At 42.3% G+C, this 14,989-nt stretch overlaps 2 protein-coding genes across 2 annotated transcripts; one reads left to right on the top strand and one right to left on the bottom strand.

Moving 5' to 3' along the window:
- The first annotated feature begins 2,496 nt into the window (after positions 1-2,496).
- On the top strand, positions 2,497-10,782 carry LOC115048412 (histone-lysine N-methyltransferase SETD1B-like). The gene is made up of 17 exons (XM_029509859.1): positions 2,497-2,622; positions 2,777-2,875; positions 2,961-3,231; positions 3,327-3,439; positions 3,579-3,816; positions 4,921-5,492; positions 5,612-5,731; positions 5,829-5,907; positions 6,010-6,185; positions 6,274-6,406; positions 6,501-6,890; positions 7,143-8,155; positions 8,524-8,709; positions 8,790-8,918; positions 9,508-9,627; positions 9,842-9,979; positions 10,087-10,782. Exons 1-17 carry the CDS (start codon positions 2,497-2,499, stop codon positions 10,258-10,260), a joined length of 4,077 nt encoding a protein of 1,358 aa, XP_029365719.1. The 3' UTR covers positions 10,261-10,782.
- LOC115048693 (4-hydroxyphenylpyruvate dioxygenase-like) lies at positions 10,487-14,764 on the bottom strand. Its single transcript, XM_029510386.1, has 14 exons — positions 14,656-14,764; positions 14,509-14,535; positions 14,297-14,359; positions 13,963-14,067; positions 13,726-13,768; positions 13,016-13,098; positions 12,793-12,882; positions 12,550-12,653; positions 12,359-12,436; positions 11,707-11,869; positions 11,546-11,617; positions 11,343-11,465; positions 11,139-11,255; positions 10,487-11,056 (listed from the first exon to the last, which is right to left on the bottom strand). Exons 1-14 carry the CDS (start codon positions 14,656-14,658, stop codon positions 10,946-10,948), a joined length of 1,182 nt encoding a protein of 393 aa, XP_029366246.1. The 5' UTR covers positions 14,659-14,764; the 3' UTR covers positions 10,487-10,945.
- Between the last annotated feature and the right edge of the window lie 225 nt (positions 14,765-14,989).

Here is a 14,989-nt window from a genome sequence, read left to right as displayed (position 1 = left end):
TTGTGCGAGCGAGAGTTTGTGTTGTTGCATGCAAATCCCTTGACTTAATATTAAAGTTCTTAATTTGAGTGTTTTCTCACACAAGTGGAACATTGTGGAAACTGTAGTGCCCTCCACAAGTCCTCAGCACACAGCATTAAACAAGTTCATCTTCATTTTATTGGTGAAAATACAACAAAAGGGAGTAGTTCACTGCTTTTCTCATGTCGGTGAGACCAGGAGAAGATTTTATAAACCATTTCTTCTATCTTTTCTCACCTCCAAGATCACATTAACCCATTGGGTCCTCCTAAAATGGAATCATACCATTGGCGTTAGTTTGTTGTAATTTGATTAAAATGCAGCTTCACATTCATTTTTTTACGAGTAATTGTATCATATTTGATGCTTCATGTCCTCTGCTCTCCCTTTTCTTTTCTCGTTTCTTCTTTCATTGCATCTTCTTCTCCCTAGAGATGTAAACAAAAGAGAGAATAATAGTTACATTTTCAAGAAGTAACAGTGTTCAGGATTGACAAAAGTGAATTATAATATTGGAAAGACATTGTATGTGTGCTGTTTCATGGTTTCATACCAAAGATCTTAATTTGAGAACTCAACCCTGGTTCAACATCCTGGAGCCAGGTTTATTTCACTGTTCGCCCATCCACATCAGAGGGAACAATCAGTTAACACAAACAATATTTAGATAATAGTTACAGAGGCAATTATTTTTAAGGGGGAGACAAGGGCCTGGGGTAGTAGGGTCCCTATCTTGCTGCAAAACAAACTTTCAATCCACAAGCCTTGGTCCAGTTGTAGCTGCATGATGCTGGAGGATGAAGTGGTATACAGTTTCTTCTTCATGATACCATTCGTTTCAAATAAATATCCTCTATCACTTGCACAACATCCCCATACCATGGCACTATCATCTTCAGGTGTTACTGTGGGCGTTACGCATGGTGCTTGAAGATCTACACCAGTTTGTCTGTGGACATAGGCTCTTCAATTTGAAACAAAAACTTGCTTTCATTTGTCCAGACTTGTCCAATTTTTGTGTGATTTTGCTCATTCATATGACACAAATGTGGGTTGTTTTTTTTGTGTGTGTGTGTGTGTGTAGTCAGTGTGTGTAACACAAACCAAGAAAGATGCTTCTGCATTACTTAAATCTGAGTCAAACAGTCAAAGGTCTGTCCTGTGTGATTAATGTGCGTTGATGGATTATACATATTGCTCATAACAATAATAGAGACAGCACTTAGACACAATCTGAGTGGCATCTGGGCCAGCTTGTTTGTAATGCTTCTTTCTGATGCATTTTAATGAACAGGAAAAGCTTTGAAAGTAACTGAAATACGGCCGCTATAATCTAAAAGCCATTTCCACCATCAGACCTACTATCCACACAGCAGAAGAAAGATGGCCTGCATAACAGGTTCTTTTAAAAATAAGATTATTATTATTTCATGGCCTCCTCACAGACGGGAGCATTCATCATGGGTTTGCTGATCTTTTAACTCCAGAATAACAGCCAATTTATTCCAGAAATCTAAAGAATTTCATTTTGGATAAAAAAAAAGGTTTATCTTCTCCGAAAATTTTCACCAATACAAAAGAACATCATGAAAACTGGATATTAAATGGAGGAGAGGTGGATTACAAAGACAAAGACTAAGTGCAGGGTTGTGCGGAGACAAAAAACAGAATATAAACAAATGACCACAGAAGAAAAGAAGAACGGCATACGCCCTTTTTGAGGCCTACAGCCTCATTCATCTCTATTCTTTCCCTTCATGGGACCTTCAAACACCAATCCAGTCACATCAAGATCAGACTGTTCGTTTTGTTTTCCAGAATAAAGAGGATGGACGCTAGTAACATCTGCCGATCTGTTTCTTTAGTCAGATGAAAGCTTCTCTTTTAATGCAAAACCACTCTGACAGTTACATTTGTATAAATGATAATAAATGCCATGCTGTGGAAGTCTTTTAGGATTAACGTTGTGTTTTCTCACTGTTACCATCCGAAAATCTCTGGTTGCTTTCGTCAGATGGGGGGTAAACACTATGGTGTGATGTTTATTCATTTATTTATTTCAGATTATAGCGTTATGTCACAACACAGTGACTGTTCTCCTCCAGGACAAACGGTGTCGGTGCTCTTACGCCTTGTAGAGGGATCTATATTTCCCCTCTCTCCTCTGGCGGATGAATCTGTCATCCAACCTGGGCGACGTCACCGAAAACCATAACAGCTTTTCCACGATGTTGCTCCAGCCAAGGATCAAACTTTGTTTCAGGTAAGATAAAGGAGCAGTTTCCCCCACGCACACGCACACATTTTGGGGAATTGAACTCGTTTGGACACGCTTCATTCGTTTCGGAGCGGGTGGAGAGAGTTTACAGGTGCTTCCCTCCATCACCTGTCTGGGCGTGTTAATGGATGGATGCAGCAGCCTCAGCCGCACAATGACAGCGCTGTTTGTCTCCATCACAGGGGTTGACCTGTGTAATGGAAAGCGACGAACTAACTACTGAGAGACAGCGATGGACCAGTTGCAAGTTGATTATTGACCCTGCGCTGACAAAAGGACTGTACAAAGTGTACCGTTATGATGGACTGCACTATAACATACCCGTGAGTATGAGTCTGAATATCCCTGCAGTCATTTTAGGAACTTTTTATGTTGTTTTCTCATTTTAGCACTGTGCCAAACCAGCTTATATGCCCCTTATATATAATATATGTGTCCCTTATATAATGGAGGGTCTTTTAATCCCAGCAGGTTGAGGATTTAGGCCTGTTTCCTGTAGATACTGTCAGAGATCCTCGCATCTGCCGCCTGTGGAGCAAATGCAACAAGGCTGAGCTTATAGTGCCGAAGTTTAAGGTAATCTACTGATCACAACATGATAGTAACATGATGGTTATCCTGATGATGATATTTTATTTATACTTAACCTTGTTTCTCGCAGGTTGATCAATGGTATGTTGGCCCTGTTCCACCCAAAGAAGTGACATTTTCTAGATTGAATGACAATATAAAGGAGGACTTCTTGACTAATATGTGTAAAGAATATGGGAATATTGAAGAAGTGGAAATATTTTACAATCTTAAAAACAAGAAGCATTTAGGAATTGCCAAGGTTGTCTTTGACACAGTGCGGGCTGCAAAAGCTGCTGTGCAGCACCTCCATCAGACGACAGTGATGGGAAATGCCATTCATGTGGAGCTTGACCCTAAAGGTAATGCCTGTTGTGGAATTACCTTTTATGAAATGAAAGTATAATTGCTTATATTGTGTAATGTGCTATTCACTGGAATATGTACATTTCGCCAGGGGAAAACAGGGGCCGATATCTCCAGCTCCTCTTACGTGGCCTGTATACTCCATGGACGTTGCCAGTGGGCAGCAACGAACACGCGCTTCAAAGCTTGATTGACAGTTTTCTGGTAATCATTTTAAGCCTGCTTGTCTTTTTTTTTTCTCTTTCTTTTAAACGTTTTAAGCTCTGCTGTCAAGTTAATATTTTTTAATGATAATTTTCCACAGTTGTTCTCATGTTTTCTCTCTGTTACATGTGTCTTAAAGGGAAGTACAGCCACACAGAGACAGGGGAGCGTCTCCAGCCCCACCAGCGTTGCTACACCCCTCTCTCTGGACACAGCCTACTCCAGTATTTGGCAGGATACACCTTCCAGCTTCAGGCTTACACCATGTTCTCAGGGAACCCCCCACACTCCTGGCTTGTCTGCAACTCCTCTCTCCCAAGACTCTTGCTACTCCAGCCTTCAGACGACTCCAGTCTTCCAGTGGGAGCCCTCCACCTGTAGTGTTCACAAATCTCTGAGACGAGAGCTCGGCCCTCGCAAAGTTGCAAGGTATCACCGGAGATCTGCTGGAGTGTCAGATGTCAGCTTAATTTTGAAACATTGCCAGGCACAGGCGCCACATGCCCTCTCTACCCACATCACACACACTAGCAGCCATCAGCATGAGGTCCATGGTGAGCAATCCTCTGATAATAATAATACGTCAGACGTTTCCTTTGACCTGGCCTCCCCCCGTCAAAGGTCAAGACACATGGTCACTGGTGCTTCTACAACATTGCCACTGAAATGCAACTCTGTCAGCATTCTGAGCATTAATGTCACAGCTGACCAGCAGAGAGCAGCATCTTCACCATTTGACAAGCACGCTTGCTTAAAAGACTTGTCTCCAATTGCTGCTGGCTGTTCCAGCAGCCCACGGCCAGAAGTAGAGAGTTTGGACACTCGCATTGAAAATTTGCTGGTAAACAGTCGGACAACTGACTTTTCATGCTTTGATAGATGGACTTTGGGGGCTGGTGTGCACTCTCAGGACAATCCAACCTCACCTTGCCCAGCTCATAACTCCCCTTTCACAGAAGACTCAATTGTTTGCACTGTGACAACTTCTGGAGCTGTCACAAGCAGCAACCAGCAATCCAACAACGATCAGGTGCATGTCAGTCAAACTTCTCTCAGTGAAAATGAAGACGACGAAACTACTCAAGCTGTTATGTTTCTTAAAAGAAGCTCTGAATCTCCCACTCAATCTGATTCCACGCATTTCAAATGGAGGGCACACACGCATGTTGAAAAAGATATGGAAAGGTTCCAGTCGTTAGCTGCAAAGGTAATTCCTTCTAGACTGCTACATACATCATGATGATCGGAAAAGTAGAAGTTATGATGGCACTTATTTAAATGCATTTTAGGTGTGTTATGATTCAGCCAATAAGATTTCTTCCATCTTACTCAGGAGCATCATGTAACAGATGAGGATGCGGAGCAGTCACATCAGAGACAATCTGGAGCAAAGACACCAACACCAGACAAATCCTTTCTTCCACAGTCTTTGTCATTTTCTTCTCAACACCTTACCCCCGTCGCGCCTACTGTCATCACAGCTGGCACCCATCCACCAGTCACCTGTTTTCCATTCCCCATGCCCCCCTTACCTTCATCTCTTCCTCCTGTCCCACCGCGCCTGCCAAATGGCACCATCCCCATCCCACCTCCAAGCTGGATACCCCCTCCCGGTCATCACATCAGCATCCGTATTCCTCCTCCTCCGATTCCACCTCCCCCTTCTATTCCCCCTCCACCCACTTTTTTGGGACCCCCTCCACCTTTGATGGTGCCACCTGCTCTTCCTCCTGTGCACGCATACTCCTTACCCATTCAACCTCCAGGCCATTTGGATAAGGGGAGTCCTCCCAAACGTGATAGGGCACCTGTACCACTTCCACGACCACCCTGGCCTGTTCCACCCTTTCCCAGATTTAACCCCTTTATGCCACCACCAGACTACACACATGTGCAAGACAACCCTTACAAGGTCACAGCCGAAAAAGTCTTACAAGTACTCATTGATGAATTGAAGTCAATCATTAAGAAAGATATCACACGTAGAATGATTGAAGGGGTTGCATTCAAGTTATTTGAAGACTGGTGGGACTGCCAAGAGAAGAAAATAAAGGTAAGTTTTGTCAGTAGCATCTAATGAATGAGCTATTTTTTCTGTCTCCTTTGTCACTTTTAATGGGACTACATTTTTGTAGCCACTAAGTTAACTGTTATTGTTGTATCACTCTTAAGACACAAGTTCTGCTTTTGAAAAGTGGACCAGAGATTCTGGGAGAGGAGAAAAAACAAATAACAAACCTCCTCGGCCACATCAGTGGCCATGGCAAGAAACCTCCACTACCATCTTTCAGGGTACACCATTCTAGTGACTGTGTTGTGAAGCATACCAGCATGTGACCTTTGAGAGCCCTATGATATTTAAAATGTAAAATTGCTTATTGTCATGCAGGTAAAAAGGAAACGAACCAATGACGCTGCTGCATCAAAAGAGACAGAAAATGTGTTGTCTTCTACAAATGAAAATCCTGGTTGGTGTTTTCAGTGTACCTGATCCTCATCTACTACACTTTAACTTCTTCACCTGTCTATTCTAGATCAAACTTTGATCAGCTGAGTTGCTCTCTTTCCAGATGACACAGTAACACCTGCATATGAGAGACCTAAACGCAGACATTCAAGACCACATGAGCTGGACAGTGATGATGATGTTGAAGGAAAAGAAGCAGAGAACCCAGTTCAAGAGAAGGATATGAAGTCAGACAAAGTCGGGGTGGTTGTGACAGATGACAGTGCCGCTCAAAACTTGGTAAAGATGGATTTTTCACAAAAAATATAGAAAAGAACACCTTTGATTGATGCAGCTCTCAGATGTTTAATAAAATACTTAAATTTAGTGTGACAGAGATGCAAATGAAGACGATGATGACAGTATTCATCCTGATGAAGAGAGTAAAGTGGCACGAACTCACACTGTAGATGAGGAAAAGGTCATCTCCCACAGTTGTGATGGAGTGCACTTAGATGGTGGTATGTCATGATGTTATGTAGTTGTAATACTAAAAGCTAATAGAGAATTCACATGCCTGTGAATGAACATACCTGTTTCTGTCCTCCTTCGCAGAGACATCGTTAGAGAGTAGCTCCTCGGGGGAAAGCGAGTGCTCGTCAGACTTTGACTCCTCTGACTCGTTCTCCTCAGACAGCTTTGAGGACTCGTCCTACTCTAACCTCAGTCATGAAGATGAAGACATGGAGGAGGAGGAGGAGGACGATGAAGACACCAGGAGTGACAAGTGTGTGGTGATATCATCAGATGAAGAGTCAATGGAGCATGAACCCCCCCTTATCGCTTCAGCTCCACTGACCCCTGGTGCTCACCTAGATCTGTGTATACAGGACTGGTCCAGTCCAGACCAGTACACTACTGGCCAGCAAGACATCTGTGACATGGATGTCCTGCTGAGGCTCCAACCCAGAGAACCCCAGGACCTACAGCCGCCATCACCTCTAGGTATTCCAAGTTATGTCTCCAGCTTGCTGTAGGAGTATTTAATGTCAGTTTATATCATTATTTGATTAAGTACATGACATGAAATCTGATGACGAGCATGTCATGAGGATACTTTGCACTTGTACATTAACATGTGTCATGATTCTTAAAGTTCACCAATTATAAACCTTTTGAAAAAGCAGCATAACCATTGAATGGATGATATGAAAATGTCTTTATATTGTAACAATCCCTTGTTATTTCTCTGTGTAGCAGAGGAGCCAGACCTTGTTGTTGAGATGGAGCTCTCTGAATGGATGGTGGAGTCTCCAGAAACCATCGAAAACCTGAAGCCTCTCACTCCTACTGGCTGCTTGGTTGATAGTGACCCCGATCTTCTTATTAAAAGCAAACCAGCATCTCCTGATGTGGAGGAGGTGGGACGACCACAAACACCAGGCAAAGGCATAGTGGCTGATATGGAAAGCGAGGACTCAGATGTTGCCAGTGAAGTCCTGTCTCTCTTCCCAGTAAGCAGTGTACCTGTTCAAGCGCCACCTGATCTCCCAGCGGCTTCGTACATGTTATACCAGGATAGACCTCAAACTCCTGGTAGAGAGGAGAGAGGTGGATGGCTTCATCACAGCTCTGGGAGAGCTCCAACCCCCGGCAGGGACATTACAATGTCACAAGGCAGTGCAGTGATGTGCCCATCTCTGAGCAGCCCGCTACCTATTCCATCCCTGTCCGGTAATCCTTATATAGCAGCTCCAAAGACTCCTGGAAGGGACATTATCTTGCCCCGAAGAGCAGTAGTCCACAGGCGGAAAAAACAACATCTGTTCCATGACGATTGCAATGAATGCTCTCCTGTCATAGTGTCCTCTCCATGCAGCCTCTCTCAGTCTACATCTGATATTGCTGATGAGAGGAGCGTATGGATCAGTTCATGTCTGAAAAAGAAGCCACTGCAGGGACTGGAGAATATGCCTGACCTATTTGATGAGGAGAAGTCCTTGCTCAGGCAAAAACAGTGGAGGAGGCTAAAGAGGAGATGGAGGACCCACCATCGGCAGAGATCACGCAAAAGAATTACTGGTTCACTCTACAGTTATCCTCACAGGTGGCGTTCACAGCATGAAGAGAGGAGAATCCTTCATAGTGTTTGGAAAGCGGGTCTAGATGAAGAAGATGCAAGGCTGCTGCAGTATACATATGAGAGGCTGCAAGAGCAGGATAATGGCTTTGGGTGGCTCAGTGAAACTCTCTGGATACCTCACCCCCATATCCTTTCATCTTAAAACTCAATAAGGTCCAAGTGTAAGTGTAAGTAAGTGAACTAACTAATAATGGATATATGAAGGTTGGATTATTTCGTAGGAGCCATGCATAAATTCCATAATGTGAGATCATCTTCATGCCCACCATGACTCCTGGCAACCCTGGTATGGATAATGAACACATATATATTTCATAATGTTACATATTTTAGGAAATATAAAAAATATTTTAATGCTGTAAATTGTGGTGATGGCTGAAATAACTTTATGGCTTTATTTATGTACAAAAGGCTGTCGCATATTCATAGCCTGCATCCATTTTAAAATACATCAACGACTTGATTAGTACTCTTTAACCTTTTCTGTGGTTGAAGTTCCTTAACTGTTGTTCACTGACTAAAACCCTCACAGAGCAGCGTGAGGAGCACAAGTCCTGGCAGCCAAAACACAGGACCGGCTCTGCTCGCAGTGAAGGCTTTTATAAAATCAGCAAAAAGGACAAAATGAAATACGTCAACAGCACGCAGACACCAGCTGATTTTCCATCCACAAGTACTCAGGTATCAAAGAGGATCAGGTGTGATGATCCCGGTGTTCGCATTGATTTCATCGTGTGTTTAATACAAACATATTTCTGCAGGGAACATCCATGCCAGCTCAACAGCCGACATCCCTGCTGCGCTCAGGATCCGACTTCAGGGCTGAACAACGGCGCCTGCTGTCCTCTTTCAGCTGTGATAGTGACCTGCTCAAGTTCAACCAGCTAAAGGTAAGTACGGTTTTCACAAAAATATAAGTTAGTTCAACTGGAACGCCAACTAAAAGAAACCCTATAGGTCCAAAGAAGAAGTAGTTGTCACAGCCCTGTGATGGACGGGCGACCTGTCCATGGTGACCCCGTCCCTCGCCCACTTTGAGCTGGGATTGGCTCCAGCACCCCGTGACCCAGAAACGAATGAAGCGGATGAAGATGAAGATGAAGATAGTTGTTACGGGCTAGCATTCCCAAACCATATATTGTATTGTATAGAATACGATATTATATCTCATCATGTATTTGTTTTAAAACTTGATTACAACTTTAGTGAGCAAGATCACATCAAGGTCAAAAACTAGGCTCAATTTAGATAGGCCTTGAGTCAATAATGTCACTGAATAAAAAAGAAAAATAATAATAATAATAATAATAATAAACAGGCTCTCCAGATGCCCCATTTTGGTCAAATTTAGTTAAATTGGAACACAGTAGATCTAATAGTTGCTTATAATTGGTTTACTGTCATATCTGTATTTGTATTTGCAGATGGAGCCTGTATTAACAGTTCAATATGAAACTCTTCCTGTCTTCTTCACATCAGTTTAGAAAGAAGAGGATTTGTTTCAGCAGGAGTCACATCCACGAGTGGGGGCTGTTTGCCATGGAGCCTATAGCAGCAGATGAGATGGTTATTGAGTATGTCGGCCAAATCATCAGACAGGTGAGAGAGCACATGAGGTGAGACATGACATGTTGTCTCAGAACAAATACTGCAGACAAGCAACAGTAAGGAATCTACTTTCCCCCTGACTCTTTAGCACAGTGGCCCACTGGGACCCTCCTGTTGTTCAGGGTACTTTCCAGGAGTCTAAATAAGAGTGGCAGAGATACACAACACTTCTATCAATATGTGAATTTGTTCCCTTTTGATTTAGGTCATTGCTGACATGAGGGAGCAGAGGTACGAGGAGGAGGGCATCGGAAGCAGCTATTTGTTCCGGGTCGATCAGGCCACCATCATTGATGCCACCAAATGTGGGAACTTAGCCAGGTTTATCAACCATAGCTGCAATGTGAGTGAGAGCTGCTGCGACTGGAGATTAAATGGGCTCCGAAGATTAGAATTTGTGTCATAAAAATACAAAATACAACTTCACAATGTCTCAATTCTCTGTTGCAGCCTAACTGCTATGCTAAGATCATCACTGTGGAGTCTCAGAAGAAGATAGTGTTATACTCCCGGCAGCCAATAAGCATCAATGAGGAGATCACATATGACTACAAGTTTCCCATTGAGGATACAAAGATTCCCTGTTTGTGTGGAGCAGACAGCTGCCGGGGTTCTTTGAACTAATCTCTAAGGAAGTGCCCTGGTTTTATCATAAGCCACATCTGTCGGAGGTGACGTGCAGACAATATGAACTGGGTCAAACAGTCAATTTAACGCCGGAGCTCAACAGAGGAGACAGTGAAAAATGACTTTCATAAACTATCCTAAACACCACAGACTGGAGAGGTGTTCAGCTTCTGGTAACATTTAAAACTGGGAACAAGATAAACAACAAAACCCAGCGTTTGGCTGTACTGATGTTTATTGCAACCAACACATTGATTGGTGTCTCTTCCAACATGGAGGGGAAAAAAGTGGGCACAACAAACATCATGACAAAGGCATCTGTTGCAATGAAATGTGAAATGGTAACATAAGTGATATTTCACTGAATGTTTTCATTCATGAAAGCTAAAATGTGTTTTGCTTGAGTCAAGCTTGTATCAATAACGTTGGATGCATTGTAAATATTTTATAATAAGAGAGCATTGTGTTGTCATTGTTAAGCTGTGACATTCCTCTTACCAATGAAATAAAACATGCAAATATAAAAAACCTTAAGATGTAATGCGGTAAATTCACTATCACACACCACCACTATCAGCATTAACAGAGCACATTATCAGTTTAATGATCTTAAGCAATTAACAGGACCTTCAATGGACAGTGTATTAATTGACTGAGGTAAAAGGTGATAATAACTTTTGAATCACATGTTCTTTGACACTCCATTTGGTGTCAGGATAGTCAGATTTCCTCTGGCATGCTGGTCAGCCTCAATGGCTTCAAAGAGAGACTTGAAGTTTCCTGCACCAAATCCCTGTGGACAAATCATACATTTAAGTTCTTGAAACAGATATCCTGTAAGATGAGATTGTTTGTTTATTCAGTGGCACCCTCACCTGGTGGTTGTGTCTCTGAATGACTTCCAAGAACACAGTGGGCCGATCCTGGACTGGCTTGGTAAAGATTTGAAGTAAATAGCCATTGTCGTCGTAATCCACCAGAATATTCAGCGTCTGTGTGTCAGTAAAAATGCCAACATAAGAGCTTGAGTCACAGAACATCAGATCTTCACATTTGTTAAAAACGACCATAGGTCTGACCTGCAGGACATTCAGGTCCTCTGTGATTTTGACTTTGGAGTGCTCCAGCTTCTCCCTCAGCTGCTCGTAGTAGGTGTCAGGCACAGACATGAACTCCATCCCGCGTTCCTTGAGGTTACGGATCTGAAAATATCGTCCCACTGTTATTGTCACCGCTTTAAAAACTCATCTACATGCAGAGGGGAGTGTCTGCATAGACTTACTGCAGTGATGATGTCTGATGTGTTCATGGCTATATGCTGCACCCCTGGACCTCCATAGTACTCCACGTACTCCTGCCAGTGCAAACATAAAGAAAGCTGTTTAACCATTGTACAAATAAGCTTGGCTAGTCCACAGGTTTTTAAAAAAGTGAAGAGCATGCCTGGATCTGAGACTTTCTCTTCCCCATGGCAGGCTCATTGATGGGCATCTTCACAGTCTCCTCATAGTTTGCCACTACAATGGAACGCAGGGCACTAAACTCTGTCTTAAGCTGCTTGTCATCCACTGACCAGAAGCGGTGAAAAAGGAGGTTCCTCTGATACCTGGAAGGTCATAAACTGGAGATCAAATGCTGCAGACAACAGACAAACATCACAGCGGGTGAACACCATGTGACCTTAACATGTAATAACCATATATTTGCTCATTTTAAATGCTTCATGTTTGCGCTTTTCACTGGTGTTTGGAGCACGAATCGGAGAAGAATGAAAGACATATTTCTTCACATCTGAAAACTTCCAGATCGCGTTACACCCCTCCTTCTATGATCAACCAATGAGCTAGCCCGTTAGAGAGCTACCTCTTTGTGCATTTTACTGTTTAAATTCCTTTGATGGTTTTAAAACAAAATCCAGATGTGGTGAACCACTTGAGGTCCAGAGTTAAAAAACGCAAAGTCATGCTCATTGCAAGTCATGCTGCAAAGGCAGAATTATGCAAAACTCCTCCTTCTCCCTGCTAACTATCACCATCACCACGGTGAACACCATATTTGTTGTTGCAGATTTTCTGACCCCTTCCAAGTTCAATACCATTCCACAACTGGAACCATCTCATTGTCTGGTTGGTTTCCCACAACGTGATCAATGAAGTTCAGTTTTCCACATGGGCTGGATTAAGAGAAAAACAAAACCACATCAACACTAGATGTCATCCTGATGAGAAAAGGCACGCTATCATATGATGAGTGGTGACAAGATCAGAGTAACTCATGTTTACTCACAGTTTGGCCAATAAAGGGTCCTTGAACAGAGGTGGGTGAAATCCCGGCAGAAACAACCCAGTATACCCTGTCCGCTCCACAAACGTGTGCGTGGTGTCACCATACTGCAGCAGACAAAACCTAGTCTACAATCCTGACATTTCTCAAAGACATTTTAAACTCCTTGCATATTGTGCTACACTGAAATTTTGAATAAAATGAATGCAAATTCAACTTGGACTTCAGCTTGATAACTTCTCTCACCGTTTGAAGCACAGCCAGTCTGACTTTCCCATTCTTGTCTTCCAGGGTGTGAGGCTCCTTTATTATAACAGCCCCCCCCTCACGAGCTTTCTGTGAGCAGAGGAATGTTAGACTATCGAAAGCAACAACGTTCGTCTTGTAGGATCCATTACCAGCAATTTAGTCTTAAAAGTGAATGTGATGATACCAAGTACAACCTGCAAAATGAAACCTGAAGCATTACCTGCACAAGGAGATCACAGTCCTCCACTGCAAATGCGACATCCTTCACTCCATCTCCATGCTTCACCAAATGATCTCCCATTTCTGTGGAAAAGCACAACATAGTCACTTTTTTGTGATTAAGTTCACTGCAAAATCTACTGGCTGGACTTTATCAGATCTGAGCAAGGATGTCTTGTGTTATTTATCAGATGATGTAATTCTTCCTTTCTCAGTTGCTTTTATTGCTAAATATGGAAGCTCTGTGTTGCTGGAGAGCATTTAGGAATCAAATGTACGTAAGGCATAAACGTGCATGCTTTAATTATAAAAGTTACTAATTGATATGTTAGCTATATAATTGCTCTCTATCTAAGTTCTTTAAATATCAGAGAACTCCCAAGAGTGAAATTTCATCTATGGGAAAAAAAGATGGATTAAACACAATAGTAACTCAATGTGAAAACAAAGGGTAAAATACAGTTTCCCAAAATAAACACATGATCAGTGAACAGCATTACAGTTAATGCCTTTATTAGGCCTGTAAACTATCTTCTTACAATTGTTTTTTTTTATTTGCCACATGGATTGCCATACAACAAAGGCATATAAATGAATAATGTTTTTTGCTCACTCTTGGTCTAAAGGGATGTTTTGTGAAACACTGTAATGTTATTCTTAGATGGTTTTGTTATATTAAAATATTTAAGTACAGTACCCTACGTATCGTACCTTTGTTTCCAGGGTTGAGGGCAGAAGAAAACACAAAAATGATCTGTTGAATACAAAGTGAAAACATTCTCACGTTAACAGCAAATCTATATGTTATATATTGACAGTGCAGCCAGTGGCGCTGAAACAGCAGCTCCATTTACACAGAACATTGTTTCTCTTCTTTATTTTGCTGCACAAGAAAACTTCTCATACTCCCGCTGTCTGATTTTCCCTGCAGTGTTGGAGGTTCTTTACCTTGCCCTGTTTGACTGCGTGGGACACAACATCACGGTTGCCCGTCTCCAAACCTTGGTAGGCCAAAGGCTCAAATCCAAGCTTGTTGCAGTAAAATGATGCAGCCTGTTGAAGACAATTATAATGGCAGATGTTTTATTTCCATATGAACACATATTTAGAGAAAAAGCAAACGGTTGGCTTTAAACTGTCTGATAGCACCATCTCCTGGTGTATAGTGACCTTAGACTCCACTCTGGGAAAAGTGGGAAAGTCAGTATGTGCTCTGGGCTAATCCATATTGTGACAAAAATGTAATGGGCTAAAACTATTTTGGGGTATGAATATAACTTACCTGTTTTGCATTACCAACCCAAAATGTCAAATGATCAAAGCAGAGAAATCTGCCCTGGTCGTGCTAAAAGCAAGGACAGAAAAATAGATGAGGCACTGATGGAATCTCCATAGTTAAATCACAAGAGCAAGTAAACAAAAACAAATGCTGGATTAATGATATAAAAAGCTGTGACCTCAGTCTGAGGCAACATAAACGATTAGGTTACATACCTTTTCGCCTTTGTCTGTGTGTGTTGTCTGTAATCGAAAAGCACATCACAAAGTCATCAGACGATGAAAAAGAAGGAATAAACTGAGAAACATCCTCATTTCTTATCGAATGTAAAGGTCTCTGGGACAGGTAACAATAAAACTCACCATCTTGCTCCCGGTGACTCGACCTGACCTACAATGAGGCTCTGAATTTAAAAACTGTGAGGGAGGTTTATAACTCACCGTCCACCGGTGAGGAGGAGATCGTGGAGAGGAAGAGGAGGAGACGGGGAGGATGCCTGGTGTACTTTTGCTGTTATACAATGATTACTGGGGGGAAAAAATGGCCACAGGTGTCACCACCCAACTCACCCTCAGTCTGATGCTCCTCCCTGTAAAGTTTACAATAAATGCCATGTTAAGAAATATAAATGTCTATGTCCAATTTTAATTTGAGCAAAATTGTGACTTATTTTGGAACATCAATAATCAGATTTTG

Source organism: Echeneis naucrates, chromosome 9 (assembly GCF_900963305.1).
Source record: "Echeneis naucrates chromosome 9, fEcheNa1.1, whole genome shotgun sequence".
NCBI classification, from domain to species: Eukaryota; Metazoa; Chordata; class Actinopteri; order Carangiformes; family Echeneidae; genus Echeneis; species Echeneis naucrates.
The sequence above is the reverse complement of the archived record's forward strand: the minus strand, read 5'-3'. Positions and strand labels throughout refer to the sequence as shown.

Coding starts and splice junctions, on each gene's coding strand:
- LOC115048412 (XM_029509859.1), top strand. CDS start 2,497: ATGGAAAGCGACGAACTAACTACTGAGAGACAGCGATGGACCAGTTGC. Junction 5,732..5,828: donor CTCCACTACCATCTTTCAGG/GTACACCATTCT, acceptor ATTGTCATGCAG/GTAAAAAGGAAACGAACCAA. Junction 6,891..7,142: donor ACAGCCGCCATCACCTCTAG/GTATTCCAAGTT, acceptor TTCTCTGTGTAG/CAGAGGAGCCAGACCTTGTT.
- LOC115048693 (XM_029510386.1), bottom strand. Junction 14,360..14,508: donor ACACAGACAAAGGCGAAAAG/GTATGTAACCTA, acceptor CCTTGCTTTTAG/CACGACCAGGGCAGATTTCT. Junction 12,437..12,549: donor GACCCTTTATTGGCCAAACT/GTGAGTAAACAT, acceptor CTCTTAATCCAG/CCCATGTGGAAAACTGAACT.